Genomic DNA, 20,040 nt, shown 5'->3' on the forward strand with positions numbered 1-20,040 from the left:
CCTTAATGTTGATGTAACTTGTTTGTGGTTCCTGGAGGACATTAACCATCAAGGCTGTTCGGGTTTTCTGTGGGATGCAGGATACTCAAAGGTTTTAAAATGGGTTGAAGTGCAATTTAAGGGTAGTGTATCTGCGGTGGCTTTTACGTGAGTTATAAATGTTGTGCTCTGGGGATAGGAGGACGTTTTTAGTTAAAAAAAAATATATATATATGTTTCTGCTCTCTCTACTGTTTGTCCCAATGTATGTCTTAGTCAAAACCCTGACTGTGGAGCATCAGAGTGTTCTATATTGATGGCACATACACTTTTTTAAATTGAACAATTACATTGTTTCACATATTTATAATATTTTATTTCATATAGTAACAATTTTAGGCACAGGGGATACAGTGATTTTCCCAGAACCTCACACTTTTCAGTCAAGTGCTGAACCTGGAAATAGACCCATGGTCGTAAGATACCAAGTTGGAAGTTTAGCCTCTAGAATAAAGATCCCCCCAATCTCCACATTGTGGGTAATGAACAGTTAGTAAGGCCCTACATTCAGTTACCGGAAGTTGTTTTCTTGCCTTTGAAGAGTGTGGTGCCATCCACCTCGATCGTGTATCCGAGCATACCCCCCATTTTTCCAGGCAGGACTCCTTTTGAATTATTAAAAGGAAATCTGGGTTGGGTATAAGAGAGAGTGGCATTAATCTGGATGTAAAAAGAGCAAACATAGTCGCAAGTTATTGGGAGCCCAATAAAGAGCCTACTAAAAGAAGAGAGCTGTAAAGAAAGTAAGGCATTCTTTGCAGATTGATTGCAAATCTGGAAATCTGGAAGAGTTGATAAGGGGGTGTCCATATGGCCAAACCTCTTAAAGGCTGTAGCTTTGTGTGGCTGAACAGTTAAAGCTAAGGATGGCCCCTTCACCATTTCTCATTGATGTCTGGAGGCATTCCCACCCAGAAGTGAATGACTAGACATTTCTCTCACAGGTACATAAAAACTTCTCCTGATTTAGACTGTTTCTTCACTCCCACTGCTTTTCTAAACCTGAGCACCGCATGATAGTTCATGCTTGTGAACTGTCCGACAATGCCCTGATTGAAGTGCAGCTGTTGCACACTAATCCACAAAATCGATCATAGAGCATGAGCTCCTGGTGGCTTGCCAAACAAGAATTCCACAACACACTAAAGAAAGAAACTATACAATACTCCCCATTTAACACAAACCTAGTTACTTTGGCGGCCACCTTATGGGAAGTGTACAAGGCTGTCAGGGGCAAAGCTATCTAAACCATCACAGACTAAACAATGGAGAGTACGAAACATACTCCTTTCAGAGAAATAAGTGCTTGTGGTTGAGAAACATGTTCTGGAGGGTCCTTAATTACTCACGGTTTGCTTGTTACCATTTTCCTTTCCTTGTAACACCTTTGGGTGTCTGGAGATGCCTGGCTCCCTGTGTTTTTAGAAACCTACTTTATTTTCCTTGTAGCACTCTATAGGGTAGTGAAGGTGCCTGTCTCCTTTTGTTCTTAATCACTATTTGTGTTTACGTTTTAGTTGTCTTTTCATTTTAGCTTCCTTTCCTTTTAGCGACATGCAGGGGAATAGCTCTCCTGGCGTGCGCAGGGCTGCTAGGCCCCGGTCTCAATTTGGTCACCCATCCCCTCTCTTCCTGATTGGTGGGTTAACTCTGAAGCCTCTCTTGAGGCAGTCTATATGAATATGGCTTACGTGCGGACGCGCCGCTGACTCACCTACGGCATGCCCAAAGCAAGCCTGTCTGCGCCCGGCTAGGGCTAGTCCCCCTGCCCGTTTCAACCTCCACCGAAGGCAATATTCCTCCAGAGAAATTAAGGACCTTGCTCCCCCTCCCTGAAAAGAGTGCACTGAGTCTATGACAGTAGGAGAGGCCATTTTGATATGTAGACATTGTGACTGCTCGTTCACGCCTAACTTATAAACTTCGAGTAATGCCCAGCAACCCTCAGTAATCACTTTAAGGGTTTCTCTCTTAACTGTCGCTCACTGCCCAAACATAAGCAGGAAATCATTGACATGTTGAATGATAGGCACCCAGATACCCTGTTCCTGACGGAAACATGGCTTTCAGACTCAGCGCTAGATATTCTCGATGCTTTACCTTTAGGCTATGGGATCGTTAGACACGACCGCCCCTTCCAGCTTGGCGGTGGTATCGCTGTCATTTTTAAACACTCCTGGAAATGCACCTTGAAGGGGGTTGATATACCAGACTGTGAGGCAGCTCAGTTCACCCTGACTCTCTCCAGCAGCAACACCTTAACAGGACTCCTCATCTCTCGACTCCCTAGGCCTGCTACCAATTTCATTTAGACTATAGGCGATGCCATCACGGAATCAGGAATATGCCACGTCACCTCGCATGCTTATTTTACGCATGCCATTACAACGCGAACATTACAACGAGCCCGTTGTAACGCATGCCATTACTCCACAAGTCAGAACAACGACTTGCACGGGGGGGTTGGATGTTGGAATAGTTAAATTTACTATTCCAACTCCAGTCTGTGAAACAGTAAGAAGGTGTTGGACTTTGAATCCAACACCTTCTGACCCATAGAGCAAGTCGTTGTTCCGACTTGTGGAGTAATGGAATGCTACAACGCGGTCATTGTAATGACCGCGTTGTAATGGCATGTGGTGTTCCGGTTTCGTGGTAAACTATGTTTACCCGCAATCAGCCCTGCACCATAATAAATTGTTAATACTCGGGGACTTCAATCTGCATTCAGAAGCCGCAAACTGCCTGGCAGTGACCTCCCTAATTTGAGATTTTGAAACCCTTCACTTGTCCCAATTAATTTCCGAACGTACGCATGTAAAGGGACATACATTGGACCCCATGTTTTCTAATGACCCGTCCCTACGAGTAACTCTTATCATCAGCTTGCCCTGGTCGGATCTCTAACTGATCCCCTTCATCTTCCCGGTGACTCTAACAGCACCCAGTATTCACACTGACCATCCCCCTCTCTCTCTCTGGGAAATAGGTCAGGATCAACTCTGAGAACTTTTCCACCACCTTGATGGCATCTAACCCCTCCATAGGTGAGGATACTGATCTCAATCTTGCAGCTCATAACTTTGACTCTTGGCTAACTACCGCCATAGATGGCATAGCGCCCCGGTCACCCAGATGCAATACTAGAACATCTCCTTCTGCACCATGATTTAATGAACTGCTAGCAACGCCCAAAAAGCATTGCAAATGCCTCGAAGGAGAATGGAGGAAAGATTACAGTACGATCAGCCACTCTCGACACAAAGTAGCAATGAAACAGTACCACAAGCTCATTAAAACCTTGCGTAAAGAGTTCTCTGCCCTTAAAATTGATTCAGCAAGCAAATCCACAAAATCACTTTTTTCTCTACTCAAATCCTTATCTTCTTTTGAACGGGCATCCACAATTGCTACTCCATCTATAGAAAATTGCAACAACATTGCCTCTTTTTTGTCCCCAAACGTTGCTAAGATCTATGATGTTTTTACCATGGCAGAACATAAGGAAGACCCCGGTGACATGGTTAGTTTTGACGTCCCTTCATTGTATGAACCCAATTCTCTCAGTTAGACTAACAAAACCAGTTCGCCGCTTGATTTTGCCCCACCCAAAATTCTTCGCTTGTGCACTACTGTTATTCTTCCCCATCTATTAAAAACTGATTATCAAGTCGATCCACTTAAGTTCAATTCCCAAGAAATGGAAACTTGCCATTGTAATACCCATTCGGAAAAATCTCGCACTGGATCCCTCCATCGTAGAGAATCTCAGGCCAATATCTCTACTACCTTTCTGTGCTAAAACTTTTGAGAAACGTGAAGAATATGCTGACCTCTTTTATAGAGTCCAAAGAAGCACTTCATCCATCTCAATCAGGCTTTAGGGCTAATCACTCCACTGAGTCTCTTCTCCTGTCGAAGGAAGTCCTCAGACAGAATGCGGATAAAGGTCAGACGTCCGCCCTTATATTACTGGACCTAAGCGCCGCCTTTGACACTGTATCCCACAGCCTCCTAATTCACAGGCTTCAGGAGTGTGGGATCGGTGAAAAGGCACTTAAATGGTTTAAGTCTTTTCTCCAGGACAACACCCAACCTATTGTTACTCTCTTGGAACCTGACTATATCTCAGCAGATCATTTCAGATTCTGTCTGGCAGAGAGCGCCACTTGGATGGTCGACAGCTGCCTGAAATTGAACGCAAATAAAACGGAACTTCTGATAGTATGGAGAACCCCCTCAATCTGTCCCCCTTGGCCAGCCCCCAGAACTAAACAAAGTTTAAAAAAAATCTAGGCGTTTAGTTTTATTCCAAACTCTCCTTTGAGGATCAGATCAGAAACACCACGGGCCAGTGCTTCAGTACCCTTTAGGCCCTTAGCAAAATGTTAGACCTAATTCCGACGAAGACTTGTAAAACCATTGTGGATGCTCATCTCACTTCCCAACTGTACTATTGCAATGTCCTGTATCTGGAGACTACCAAGGGCAGCCTCGACTCGCTTCAGAGAGTACAAAATGTCGCGGCTTATCTTGTGCCTAATCTTCCAAGAAGATCCTCTGCTTCAGAAGCTCACAATCAGTTACACTGGCTTTCAGTAATCCAAAGAATTAAGTACAAAGCCATGTGCTTCTGTTGCCGCATTCTTCACCAGCAAAGTCCCAAATATCTGCATTCTATGATCCAACCATACCTTCCTGGTCGCGATCTCAGATCCTCTGCAGCAAAACTAGCTAGGTTGCCTAGGGTAATGAAATGCAGACTGGGGGCGCGTTCTTTCTCCTTTTTGGCCTCTAATATGTGGAACTCCCTCCCTTATGATCTCAGAACGGCACCCTCTGAGAAACTTTTTAGATGTAAACTAAAAAACTGTCTCCTTCGCTCCTTTTGATAACTTCCCCATTATCTTTTTGTTTTTGATTCATTTTCATATTTTGTCTGTCTGTTGGTCAGGGCTTCAGCACGGCGATGCACCATCTGGTGTAACCAGGCGCTTTACGAAACACATTATTATGAATATTATTATTATTAAACTGTATTAATGAACTCTCAGACGTACACTTGCTAAACTTCAACACAAACAACTACTGCTGGGAGAATCCAAAAAGATTTGGCTGACCTCTGATAGCAGACTATATAAACATTGGAACAGTCAAACTACTGTACCGACTAAGTAAAACAGAAGTGGTGCACCACCACTTATCATGATTTAGCGACGACGTTGGAAACCCCCACATCCTCCCAAAAGACATTGCCAACGTCTTTGCACACTACTACTACAATTGCAAACTCCCTCGCTACTTTGACGATACTCACTTCTTTCATCTCACAACCCAGCAGACAAATTACCCTGACACACTATTATCCACAGTTAAAATGATAGAGGCCATTTTGCAATTAGCCTCAGGAAAGACACCGGGTCCAAATGGTCTCCCATTTTAGTTCTTAAAGACCCTTTCAACATCCCTGGCCCCACCTCTCCTTGACCTACTCAAGATTGCGAGGGACGAAGGTGAACTGCTAGCAAGCGTCAACAAAACGCACATAGTAATCAGAGAGCCAGACAGAGCAGCAGACTAATGCGCCTCTTCTAGACCCGTTTCCTTTATAGTGAAACTAATATACCGGACAAGATCCAAGCTAATAGACCTCATAGTCATCGGCCAAAGGGGATTCATGCCCAATAGGTCTACCAAACACAACATAATGAGAGTATATAGGGCTTTCACCGTGGCTAAGCAATTGCAAATTTCATACGCCCTCCTACTAATAGACTTTGAGAAGGTTTTCAACAGCATCTTTTGGGATTTTGTTTACCTTCCTAACACAACTGGGATCAAAACAAAAGTTCATAGCCTATATCATACTGTGATGTACAGCCTGATTGCTCATGTGTGGGTGAAAGGAGAACAATCTGCCCCTTTTAAACTGGGCGAGGGCAAAAGACTGGGCACTCTTTCTGCCCCGTTTACAGTAGCAGGTCAACCACTGTCACAACACCCGCAACTGAGTAATCCGATATTGGGGGCTCAGCTTTTGTCCTGAAATAAAAGATAAAACATCCTTAAAAGCAGACGTTCTCCTCCTAAACCTCAGCAACTCCAGTTCATCTGGCCCAATTTTATAGAGACATCAAAGGAATTTGATAGGGTTTTGGCTTGTAAGTCAATCTGATTAAAACCAGGCTTTTCCCACTACACCCATGGGTTGATGGCAACCCTTTATGATCGAGAAGGGATTGTTCCCACTCGTGATAACTTGAGATACTTGGCCATTAGTGTCGCCAAAACCGAACAGTTAGCCTACACTGGAAATGTGAAACCACTCCTAGACCATATACGAAAAGAGAAAATGCAATGGCTGATCCTCCGCCTACTAGAATGGGATGAGTCACCCAGCATGTCATTCACCAAATGCTGCGAGTCCACTTGTGACTGAGGACTACAAATGCAGGACCCCTGCTCCAACTAAAAGGCGACCCACTTGCTTATAATCAGTCATTGGATATATGGCCACTTATAGGCTCTGAAGACTAAGTCTCCACTACACTACTTATTTGGGGGAACCTGCTGAGTGACCTACCCCAGATTCCTGTACTGTCCTTGAGATATGGAATACAGCCCTTAGATCAATCAAATGGGACAGAAAACATACAGGAGAGACTTCCCTCTGGATGGATAACCATCTCCCACAGATCAACAAGCTTCAGGAATTCAGGCAATAGGTCTGCCTGGGCATATCACATCTTTGACACACACTCTCTTCCAGTATCATGACATCCTTTGAAGATATGAAGACAGAATTTGAACTAGAGAACTCCCAATTTTTTTCAAATATCTGCAACTTAGACACGCACTCCAACCATACATAACATAGATATCTCAGAATTTAGTCCATTAGAAGCTAAACTTTCCATGTCTCCTTTGTCCAAATGTCACTGAATATCAACATTATACACATCCTTAATTATTAATACTCAGGACACATTTCACAGACTTAGTGAGGAATAAAAGAAAGACTTAAGACTGCTTGACAAAGAAGATTGGGCCTTTTTGTTAATTCCCTAAAAGTAGGCAGCCCTATCAACTCGATATTACCTGATTCAATGTAATTTTCTATATCTAATTTTGGCAGGCAGTCTAAGACCCCATGCAGATAATCCTGGGTCGTTCCTTAAACGTAACCCCTAAAAATTGCATTTTTTAACATAGTAGACAATGAAGGCTTTACATACGGGGAAATAATATTCATAACATTGGGACTGATCACATGTGAAAGAGACATTGCTTAGAAATGGGGAGTGCCAGAATGCCAGAACCTTGATGACTAGCAGATGGAGGGCCTGCATGGTGAATAGCTGCTCACTTGAGAAGCTAATAAACAAGACAAGTAGATGCCCCAAAACATGGTAAGGTATGGGATAACTGGACCCAATACAGGGAACCACAACAATCTGAGGCACAAAAGACATGATTACGTTTAACTAACATAGTTTATTGGCATTTAGGTCCGATGTTGTCAACAGATACTCATAGCAGAAATGCTTGTCGTTATTTGTAAACATCATTGAATTTCTTCACAAATGCAAAAAAAGAGATTTGTTAAAAAAAGAACGGAATAAAAGTTGCATTCATGAAGAAATGTGTTGCTTACTGTGACTTCAGTCAAGAGTAAGAATTCTTTTGTGTTACCCTATACAGAGTTACTCAAGGTATCCCTCATTGCAGTGTTCAAAAATATGTTTAACTTCCTGTATACATACTTGCATATGTTCATAAAGTAGTAAGGACCACCAGCCTTCCTTACCCACAGTGAGATTCCAAATTGCCCTGCTCTAAAAAAATTAAATGTGTTGCCTTGTGTTATAGACCTGTTGTTGTAAAATTCTAAACAAACTGGTGTTAGATAATGAAACTTGAATATTACAGTTTAATTGGTACAAAAACCTCTCTTGCCATGAGGATATATTCTGAGCATGTTTGATTAAATAACTAACACACAACTGAGACCAAAGGTCATACGTTTAGTTTTACACCTGTGCTAGCATTCATAAATGGTCCTGCAGTCTAATACTGAATCTAATTGGCATGCTAAAGGAGCAAAAATGCAAATTCAATATTGTAATTATTATGTTATACAGTCTTTCACTGATTGCCTCTCTTTCCTACTATGTAAAATATTGTGTTTTCCGCAGTTGTTTTTTTCATCGTAGATACTGAACTAGTATTATTTCATAAAGGGGGAGTAGACTTGCAAAAAAACAATAGTCAATTTTTCCTACCCTTCCGTTACAGGTGTGTTCCGGGGAGGCCATGACATTTTGCTACGTTCCCGATTGGTCCTTACAGATACCGTGACAATGCAGGTCACTGCCAGAAGTACAGAAGAACTTCCTGTTGACATCATCATGTCCTCTGTGGGCTAAATAGCCAATTCTTGACGTTCTAAATTGACACTACAAAAAGGGATGCTAGACTTCAACATCTGATCCTACATATAAAAACTCTAGACATCAGATTCACAAACCTTTTTTTTTTTTAGCAAATTTAGAAAAGGCTTTTATAAACCATACATTTTTTAAGATAAAATGCTGATTCTGGGAAATTCATCACTGTTTGTGTTCTTATGCCCATAAAAATCCACTTTATCCAGCAATTATAAGTCCATTAAAAAATGAAGATAATAAATGTTCTTTCTATGAACCCTGTAATAATATTAAAACCATTATATGATTCTATCCGATGTACCATACAAATGTATCACATTTTTTCATGATACACTATTGAACCTTCTGCTTAATAGTTCTGTGCCAGTGTTTCTGCGGACACTCACCGGCGACCAAGAACTTCATAGAATGAGTGGCCTATACATGTGTTTCTTGTACAGAAATTGTAAAGTATGTTTGTTTTGCTTCATAATAGCGAAATAATATGAATTGATGGTTTGCGTTTTCTAAAATTCAAGTATTTCAGAGTTATGCTTTCCACAATAGCTATCCGGCTGATTTCTTTATAGACAATAACTCATCCTTTGCTGAAAGGACATTCTATAGAGCACTGGTCTTCAAATGTTTTAATGCCGCACCTTTCCGGTATAAAAAATAAAAATAAATCATTGCGCCCCCCCCCCCCCAGAATTTTTCACAGTTATTCTATTCAATTTGCAATGTTTAAGTATGTCTAGACTTATTTAAACATTAGAGTTATGTTAAACCTTTTAATAATGTCCCATTATAGAGTTGCTGACTGCTGATCATTTGATTTCAGCTTAAAACAAAGCACTGCTATCAGCAGGAGGCTTCTTTTGACCAGAGCGTGGCTCCCCCCGGGATCAGTTAAGCCCCACCAGGGGGGCCCGCTCCCCAATTTGAAGACCCCTGCTCTAGAGTGAAGGTGAATATTCACATTTACTTTCTCAATATAAATATAACTCTATATTAAACGGAAAACTCTTGAAGCTCTGGAGTATGTCAAAGGAAACACTTCCTGAACAGAGGGGCTGCAGTCAGGGAGTGTCTTAGCCTCCTGGATGTTTTTCAACAGGCTGATTGGACATCCTCATCAAAGTGCTTCTAGTCCTATAAAATGACCAATGTCAAAGGATGGTTGGTCTGTACCTCAGCGTTTTATTGGTCACATATGTTATTAGTTAAACATGGAAGTAGAGAAAACTACAAGAAGGGCTGTTCGGGCATTCACCGTAGCCTCAGGAGGTGTAGTATAGGGGTTAATGTCTGACTGAAAGAGAGAATCCATGTGTCGTGTAAAGGGAGTCATGGATGGAACCCCTCTGTCTTCAGTTTACAATAATTATTAGCATTTCCTTTCTGTGGCCCACACAAAAATGTTATTTGTTGAAAAGGTCTGTGGCATGCTTATTTAATTCACCGTACTTGCGGAAAGGGACACTGGCATGATGCATATGAAAAACCCAATGAAATATGGCTTAAAAAGCACGGGTGAGGATGGAAGATGGATATGGGGGGCACAGATGCTTCTTCTGGCTACGTGTTGTTTCTTTTCTGTGTCCACCAGGCGTACCATTTACGGAGATTATTGAGGGAAATATTTGTATAAAACTGTGAGCAACACAAAAAAAGCTTATGATTGCATTTCCACAATACATGCTTGTTTACACAATCTGACAGTGTAAGAGAATGGTAAAATACTCTAGATTTTGTATTTTCTCCATCAGATGTGAGCACACATGGGGTTTTGTGTTGTCTTGGTATGCTAATGGTAATCCTATCAAAATCACTTTTTCCTATTTTGACATCAGTCTGCATCACGCAAAGACTACATGTCTTTAACGTAATTGCTGCCTTGTAATGGGCTGCCTCATAAAATAGGAGAAGGTGTTTTTTGTAATAGGAGTTATCTTGTCCCAACCTGAATATACTTTAATGGTCCGCTGCATATCTGTTATGCAGGTTTTGCAGAGTTCTTTTTCTTTCTTGTTTTGGTGTCATTGCTGCGTTCCACAGTCATCAATGTATATACAATAAATATAGTGTATCTTTTAAAATACCCAGTATTCCATATGAAATTATTCTTGTCAACCTAAGTTATTATTCATTAAATGTTTGATTTCAGCACACATGGCAGGCATGTGAAAATAAATGTTTGAAAATTATAAAGAAATGTAACCCATGCCCTAACTATGACCCTGACACTTACTTCATTCTTTATTTCAACCCTAACTCCACCCCTAAATTGAGCCTAAACCCAATCCTAAATCTTGCCTTTACCCTAATCTTTACCTACACTCTACCCCCATTCGTACCCTAACCATTAACCATGTTTCTAGCCTTAAACCCCCTCCTTTACCTTTCCTTGTAGCAAAATGCCATTTTATTAGAAATAATTTGCAATTCGTTTTTCTAAAACAAAACATATGTTTATAATAAACCACTTTTTTATACAAAAATACAGCCATTCTATTAAAAACACTTTCATAATAGGTTAATGATGTCACTTTTTAGTGCCATGATTTTTTTTTCTACTGCATTTGTACTTTCCACCAATTATTTGCCTTTTTTAGTAACTTCAGTTCCCTTGCATTCACAACATCAAATGTAACGGATAGACTAGCGGCTTCTACCAAAGAGATAAATTGGTGAAGCCAGAGCCATAATCTTAACTTACAGTCTCTGCATTCCATAAGCGACACTCCTTCAAATCATCTACAACTGTTAAACAGGAAGTTGATCTCTTAACTTAGCTGGAGCAGAAGGGAGGGGACAGTTAGGAAAAAATGTGCATATGTAATTATTCTGATGAGTGAGTTCTTCACCATGGGATTCTCTCTGATGAGGTAGGATATCTCTGTGCTTATGCGTGATCACAGAATGCAATTTTTAAAAACCCATGTTGTTCAATTTAACCACATAGACCCACAAAGGTAAACATTTTCTTTCCTTTTACACTTATTCCTGATATTAAATATTAATTTTCCATGACTTCCTGGTGATATTTAACCTCCCAATGCTTTTGGTCACCATGCTGGCACTTCTTGATAAATTCCCAGCCTGTACAGCTAAAATGTTAAGGAAAGGTGACAGTGAGGTCTGTGTGATGTGTCTTCCTGAATGTCCTGCTTCTTCGACATATGCCTCAAAGTGGCAAGATCACCATTTCCCCTTGTCTTCCTCATATGATGCCTCGTCTGTAAAAGATTGGGCAGCAACTCGTCTCCGACACTTACAGTCCCAGGTGACATTGAGGCGGTCAACATCAAGGCACATGACATTGAGAGGCAGAAGTTTGATATCAAAACATCAGATTTCAAGGACTATCAATTGATCGTAAAGAGGTTCTGAAATCTCAAAGTCTGTATTGAGGCTCCTATGCACGTTAACACTATGTCCAACTTCCGCGAAACCTGGGTCACCTTCCACCCATAAAACCTGGAAGAGACTCAACCTACCTTTTCCCCCCTACTTGAGATGTAGCAGTTGCTCGGTCTTCAGATAATGACCAAACACATCCTCCTAAAATAAGTTCTCCACAGAAAATTGTTCCACAACCGCTTCCTCAGCCATCCTTGGAAGTTCCATTCCATCGATAGACTGAAGAACCTTTCATCCAAGTTCAGCACGAATGTCTCCGGTCTCCAAGTAGATGGTGTTATGAGCCCAGAGATGTCTCTATAAGGGCTTTCTAGCAAAAGGCATAGAGAAGGATTCTGGCAGTCATGTTGACCCCCCAATCAGAATCTCCCAGTCCAAGAAAAGGAAGAAGGCACATGTCTTCGTATCGGGATTCAGATGTCTTTTAGAATTCAAACTCTTATGCATTGTCTTCTGGTTAGCAGGATCTGTCACCAGTATCTGCAGTGTTTATTCCATCTACAATTTGTCCTTTTGATTAGCTGTTGGCTTCCCATTCGCTCTCGAACAGATCTGCGAGAAAGTTTAATGTGCAGGTCTCAACACCGGAGAGCAGCACCACAATTATTTTTGAGACCATGTGAAACAAAGTCACAAGGTTGTCCTGTAGTTCCACTTGTCCATGAGCTGCTGGAGCCCATGATGGATACCTTTATGAATCTGGTCTCTGTTTCATCTATTATAGATCATATGGAGAAGAAGTATAGATCAACCAGCATGGATCTCAGTTTTTTTTAGGAAAATGATCCCTGTGACTATTTCTTAGTCATGGCAATGTAAAAGAAGAAATATAATGTGACCTGATCAACTGGCTCTGAACCACCAGAGAATGAGAGTAGGAAATTGTATTTGATGTTAAGGAAAATATGCCAGGTTTTTGTCTGGGATAGTAAAAGCTGCCATTCCCTCCACCCTTCTTAGTCACTATGATCACTACATGTGGGACTCAGTGAGTCAATGTCTGGTGTATCTTCCAGGAGAGACTGGGGAGAATTGTATGGAAATAGGAAGGATGCTATGTTGAGTTAAAGCAACATGATCGTTTAGCAAGAGACATAGCTGATTGATCCATAGCGGACATATGCCATGGTATCTCAGCGAGAGACTCCTGGCTTAGGCTTACTTCTTTGTCTGCTCACGTACAGCAGAAGATGCTAACATTGCCCTTTAAGGGAAAATCACTTTTTGGTTTTCAGTCAGATGTAGTCCAAAAAATGAAGATGAAAGCAGAAACTTAAACTTCTGTTGGCCTGGAGAAGAGGAATGAATTTCCACCAGTGGACTTTAAATCCCACAGTAAAGGCAAACAGCATGCCCACATCCTGTTCTGGAAATAAGAGACCCAGGACAGCAGTCGTTTCAGAAGCACAGTTCTTCTTAGGGGAGAGACAATGACCAGCAGCCTTCCATTGCCCCACGTAAGACACCAGCAAAACCGTAAGTGCATCTGTGAGAGAGCGGGCGGACGGACCGGACTCTTACCTGGGAATCCGGAGTCCCGATCCGAACGAGCTAGTTTGCGAGTCCCCTGTCCACAGGGCAACGCTACAAGGGCGGGGACCGGACAGCCAGACACACCCACCTCTTCTGTGTCCTTACAGAGGGAGGTACCCGCGAGACCGGAAACAGGAAGAGATGACCCCGGAAGAGATCATGACTGGCCAATGAAAGGGGAGCGGAACGAAGGAGGCTGGACTTTTCCTGATATCGGAACGGCGAAAGGAAGAGCCCGAGACGAGGAGTAGCGAAGGAGCGAAGGCAGCGATCCTGAGGAGGAAGAGCGGCGGGACGAGGATCCTGGTCAAGAGGACGAAGCGGAGGAGCAGTGGAGCGAGGAGTGGTGGCATCCACCGGAGGAGGCTGGAGAGCGGCCGCAACTCGAGAGAGTTGCGGCGGAGCCGGTGAGTGGCAACAGTACCAGGGATTGTGGGAAAGGGTACGAGGGAGGCGGGTAAATTGGAAACGGGGGAGAGGGAGGGGCGCAAGGCACTTTTGAACCACTTGAAGCACGTCCCCGATACCTCCCCTAGGACACGTTGAGCACTTAAGGCATCCCGGAAAAACCCTGTTTTCGTTGTGTATATATTCTCACGAAACCCCCCCCCTTCACAAACCACTTCCTCGAGTGATGTTGAGTAGCACAAATCCTAGACATGGTAACACCCGGGTGTGGTGACGGGTATACAAGCATATTTTATATCTGCATAGCAGCGACTGACGGCTGTTTTCTCTCCCCTCTTATGAGCCTCCGGGGTGGCCCCGACGAGACGGAACCAACCCCCAGCAACATCCAGCCAATCGACCGTCCTGAGGGAGCAGAACCGCCCAGTGTCACATACCCTGTTGTTGTGAACAATAAAACAAAACGCATCTTTGGAAAATGCATTCAGCCTCAGCGTCTGTTTATCCGACCCGCCCTCCCACAACTGGTGTCAGAAGTGGGATCATCAGGAGACATGGAGGCGGCACTCACAAAGATGGCCGAGAACCAGGAACATCTGGGCAAGGTGATGGAACGCTTCTTGACAGTAGTAGAAGAGGACCGAGGCAAAATGCAACAAACGCACGGAGCAGCCATGGACAAAATCACCGAGGTTTTGGGACACCAGAGAGGGCCTACTACTCTTCCCTCTTTTGTCCTACAGAAATACATGAGTGGGGAAGACCCTGATTATTTCTTCAATAACTTTGAGCGAATGGCTGCTGCGGCGTCCTTGCCTGCTGACAAGTGGGGCCAGTATTTGGGGCCTCTTCTGTCTGGAGATTTACAAGCCGCATATCAGGCCGCCACCGCCCAAGGCGTAGTTCCATATGCGGAGATAAAACGCTGTATAATGGAGCGGTTGGGGGTAGATGATGAATCATACCGGATAAAGTTGCGACAGCTGAAAGAAGGGCCACAAGAGAAGCCGAGAGCCCTGTACTTTCGGGTGAAAGACATGGCCGATCGATGGCTAAGACCAGCCACTACAGATAAGGATGGAATCATGGCCAAAATCTATCTGGAACAATATCTCACATCCCTTCATCCACCCATCCAAAGATGGGTGTGACAACAGGCTCATCTTACCTTAGAAACTGCAGTCGAGATAGCGAGTGCTTACAGTCGGGCCCAAGAGATTCAAAAGGGCTGAGAAGAGACAGCAGGGAGATCAGGGGGACCAGGACTACAAAGGACACCTCGTCCGCCTGTAATAAAGAAACCAGAAAACGTCACGATCATACCCGGGCTGCCAATATTCCGGCCTCCTCCTGCGGGACCTCAATGTTTCCACTGCGGGGGAATGGGCCATATTGCTCGGTTCTGTCCTCAAAAGGAAGAGCCAATGGAAATCGGAGTAGCCCGTAATTACTACTGTTCACCCTTTGGGGAGAGACCACCACCTTATCGCTGCCAAGTGACAGTGAATGGCCAACCAGTCACTGCTCTAGCCGATACCGGTTGTCTACAAAGCGTAGTGCGTCCACAAGATATAGGACCAGGATTGGAGCCGGTTGAGGGGACCGTGTCCATACGTTGTGTCCATGGTGATACAAAACCGTACCCCATAGCTCGTGTACGGATACAACATCCAGGTGACACCGGCACTACTCTAAAAGTTGGACTAATACCCCGTCTGCCCGAACAGGTAATCCTAGGAAACGATTACCCAAAACTGACACGCATGAAACAAGAAACAAGCCTGGAAGAAGAGAAATAATGGGCTACGGCGCCATTTTCACAAGAGGGAGATCAAGACTGGGCCCCAGCAAAGAACCGGAAAAGCAAACGGCAAAAGAGGACAGAAAAAAAGAAGAACATAACAGGTCTGCATGTTTTTCGGGACGAAAATCCCTGGGAAGCAGACCGTAACTTTCACGCGGCCCAAAGAGAAGACTCGACACTGCAAGAAGCCTGGGACAAAGCACTACCGGGTGAAGATCCCCTCCATGTAGGTCCCTATTTCTTTACCCAGAAGGGATTGCTATATAGGAAGGGAAGTCCCGTACAAAAGGCCCAACTGTTAATTCCTGGACCCTTTCGAGAAAAGGTATTATATTTAGCCCACAGTCACCTCCTAGGGGGACACTTTAGTACAGAAAAAAACGAAAAACAAATCACGGAGCGCTTTTACTGGCCAGGGATATACCACCAGGTAAATAAATACTGCAGGGAGTGCCCCATATGCCAGAAAACAGCAAGGTATTGTCCTCCCCGAGTACCCCTTCGGCCCCTCCCGATCATAAGCGAGCCCTTTAGCCGAATAGGAATGGACATTATAGGTCCTTTACTACCTTCCCGAAGCGGGTGCCGTTACGTTCTAGTTATGGTGGACTACGCCACCCATTTTCCGGAAGCCATACCCCTACGCCATCCAGATGCTGCTAACATTGCAAAGGCTATGATCACTGTTTTTGCTAGGGTAGGATTCCCAAAGGAAATCCTGACAGACCAAGGGACCCCATTCGTATCCCGGCTAATGAAGCAGGTGTGTGCACAGTTAGGAGTCAAGCAAATAAGGACTGCGGCTTACCATCCTCAGACGGATGGCCTAGTGGAACGTTATAACGCCACCATAAAGGCCACTCTAAAGAAACTTCTAGCCCATAAAACGAGGAAATGGGAAGACATGTTGCCCCTAGCGCTATTCGCCATCAGGTGCAAGGAACAGAAAAGCACGGGTTATTCGCCCTTTGAATTGTTATACGGGCATAAACTCCGTACCTTTCTAGAGATGGCTCAGGAATCCTGGGAAGCTGAGCCTGATGAGGCCAAGCCCTTGGTTGAATATGTAACCCATTTACGAACCCACCTAGGGCAAATCAGATCGATAGTGAGGAACAACTTAGAGGAAGCACAAATATCCCAGAAAGGCCAATATGATAAAACTGCAAAGGATAGATCCTTTAACGTGGGCGACGCTGTGTTGCTAATGATGGCTACATCAGACCACAAACTATTGGGCCAGTGGCAGGGCCCCTATACGATAATCGAGAAAGTTACCCCTGTGACCTACCGCGTCGAAATAGAACCGGGTAGACACACCTCCCAGGTGTATCACATCAATCTGTTAAAACGATGGGAGGGACCACTGCCGGTACTGATGGGTGGAAAAGACAAAACGAGCCCCTTATTCAGTCAATGCATAGACAGTGACCTCCCTCCTACCTTAAGACAGGGCCTCGTTGAAACTCTAAAGCCTCTTCAGGAACACTTTTCCACTACCCCAGGAAAAACCACTCTATTCGAGCACGCCATAAAAACCCCTCCGGGAAAACGGGTACGTCTTCGGCCGTACCGGATCCCTGAGGCCAGGCGACAGATAATAGCAGAAGAGATACGACAAATGCTACAAATGGACATCATCGAACCTTCCATAAGCGAATGGAACTCGCCCATTGTTCTGGTACCGAAACCGGATGGTTCAGTCCGGTTTTGTATAGATTTTAGGGAGGTCAACAAAATTTCGGAGTTCGACACACATCCCCTTCCCAGGGTGGACGAAATGGTCGCATGAATAGGGAGGGCCAAGTACATCAGTACCCTGGACTTGTGTAAGGGGTATTGGCAGATCCCTTTACGACAACAAGATCGGGAGAAAACTGTGTTTTCTACACCAGGGGGCCTATACCAGTTTTAAGTGTTGCCTTTTGGGTTACATGGAGCCCCAGCTACGTTCCAGAGAGCCATGAATATTATATTACGCCCCCATGAGAAATATTTGGGGGCGTACAAAGACGATATCATCATCTATAGTGACTCATGGGAACAACACCTACGCCATCTGTCCCACGTAGTTCAGACCTTAGGACAATATGGTCTTAGAATCAATCCCTCTAAAAGTCATTTGGCCGCACAGACTGTCCGCTACCTCGGATACCTGTTAGGCGAAGGAGTCATAAGACCTCAAAATTCTAAACTGCTGGCGATCTCCCAAATTCCCTTGCCCCAGACGAAGAAAGACCTACGTGCTTTTCTGGGCCTACTGGGGTATTATCGCCGTTTTATTCCCGGGTTCTCACAAATAGCAGCCCCCCCTTACCAATCTCCTTCAGAAGAACATGAAAACTGAGGAGATATTATGACGTCCTTCCATCGCTATTGTAGAAGCCTTTGAGGCCCTGAAAACTTCCCTCACCTCAGATACAGTCCTAGCCAGTCCGGACTATTCCCTCCCCTTCATTCTCCAAACTGATGCATCGGATCAGGGGTTGGGGGCGGTGTTATCCCAGAACACAACCCAGGGGGAGAAACCCATCCTGTACATCAGCCGGAAGTTGTTTCCTAGAGAGAGGAATTATGCCACCATAGAAAAAGAGGCATTGGCAATCAAGTAGGCCATAGAGACCTTGAGGTACTATCTTGAGGGACGGGAATTCACTTTGTATACAGATCACACCCCCCTTGAATGGCTAGCCCGGAACAAAGGGAACAACGAAAGAGTTCTTCGATGGTTCCTATCATTACAGCCCTATCGGTTTCAAACGAAACATAGAAAAGGAACAGAGCAAGGGAATGTATATTACCTGTCCAGATTTCCTCAGAATCAAAACTCTAGTAGTAAGACAGCAAGGGAAAGGGAATGTGAGAGAGCGGGCGGACGGACCGGACTCTTACCTGGGGAATCCGGAGTCCCGATCTGAACGAGCTAGTTTGCGAGTCCCCTGTCCACAGGGCAACGCTACAAGGGCGGGGACCGGACAGCCAGACACACCCATCTCTTCTGTGTCCTTACAGAGGGAGGTACCCGCGAGACCGGAAACAGGAAGAGATGACCCCGGAAGAGATCATGACCGGCCAATGAAAGGGGAGCGGAACGAAGGAGGCTGGACTTTCCCTGATATCGGAACGGCGAAAGGAAGAGCCCAAGACGAGGAGCAGCGAAGGCAGCGATCCTGAGGAGGAAGAGCGGCGGGACGAGGATCCTGGTCAAGAGGACGAAGCGGAGGAGCAGTGGAGCGAGGAGTGGTGGCATCCACCGGAGGAGGCTGGAGAGCGGGCGCAACTCGGGAGAGTTGCGGCGGAGCCGGTGAGTGGCAACAGTACCAGGGATTGTGGGGAAGGGTACGAGGGAGGCGGGTAAACTGAAAATGGGGGAGAGGGAGGGGCGCAAGGCACTTTTGAACCACTTGAAGCACGTCCCCGATACCTCTCCTAGGACACGTTGAGCATTTAAGGCATCCTGGAAAAACCCTGTTTTCGTTGTGTATATATTCTCACGAAATGCCCCCCCCCCCCCCCTTCACAAACCACTTCCTCGAGTGATGTTGGAGTAGCACAAATCCTAGACATCGTAACACCCGGGTGTGGTGACGGGTATACAAGCATATTTTATCTCTGCATAGCAGCGACTGACGGCTGTTTTCTCTCCCCTCTTATGAGCCTCCGGGGTGGCCCCGACGAGACTGAACCAACCACCAGCAACATCCAGCCCATCGACCGTCCTGAGGGAGCAGAACCGCCCAGTGTCACATACCCTGTTGTTGTGGACAATAAAACAAAACGCATCTTTGGAAAATACATTCAGCCTCCGCATCTGTTTATCCGACCCGCCCTCCCACAGCATCCAAGCACTCTGTTGGGAGGGAATAGTAACAACCATCTTCATACATGGTACAAGTGGTTGGTATGTATTGTGTGGGATGGCTACAAAATCTCATTTTCCAGCTATCCTCCACAGATTATCGGACTGGGTCAGCAGACCATAACCCTTCTCTAGGAAGGTACAATACAGCCCCTGCAGATATATCAGTTGAACAAGGGAGTTATTTCCTATCAAGAAGATAAGCAGGATTTTTGTCCCATTTTGTTAACCAGGTCCCCAGTGCCAGAGCTCTTTCACAAAACTGTACCATTGTTCCCCAATTAGCATACCTCCAGCCCCCTTGTAAGTCCCTAGTAAATGATACCCCTGGTTCCTAAGGCATTGGGACTGAAGAGGGTCCTCTAGGGCTGCAGCACGAATGGTGTCCCCTAGAAACCCCTCACTAAAACCATGGAAAGTGCCATTGCAGGGTGCGTGTCTTGGTGCAGACAAAAGTGAAGAGTCAACATGGCACACATCCCTGTGTGCCATGCCCACAGACAATGCATGGGATATAGGCAAGTCCCTCCTACTGCAGGCCTTCCAGC

At 44.7% G+C, this 20,040-nt stretch overlaps 1 protein-coding gene across 1 annotated transcript in view; it reads left to right on the forward strand.

Annotated features, from left to right (window-relative positions):
* COPG1 (coat protein complex I subunit gamma 1) overlaps positions 1 to 10,566 on the forward strand; it is a 123,733-nt gene extending 113,167 nt beyond the window's left edge. Inside the window, exon 24 of the mRNA XM_085624373.1 lies at positions 8,335 to 10,566. Within this exon, the coding sequence (XP_085480499.1) occupies positions 8,335 to 8,465 (131 nt within the window). The 3' untranslated portion in view covers positions 8,466 to 10,566. The remainder of the gene's footprint in view (positions 1 to 8,334) is intronic.
* Positions 10,567 to 20,040: the final 9,474 nt, after the last annotated feature.

Source organism: Triturus cristatus, chromosome 9 (assembly GCF_964204655.1).
Source record: "Triturus cristatus chromosome 9, aTriCri1.1, whole genome shotgun sequence".
NCBI classification, from domain to species: domain Eukaryota; kingdom Metazoa; phylum Chordata; class Amphibia; order Caudata; family Salamandridae; genus Triturus; species Triturus cristatus.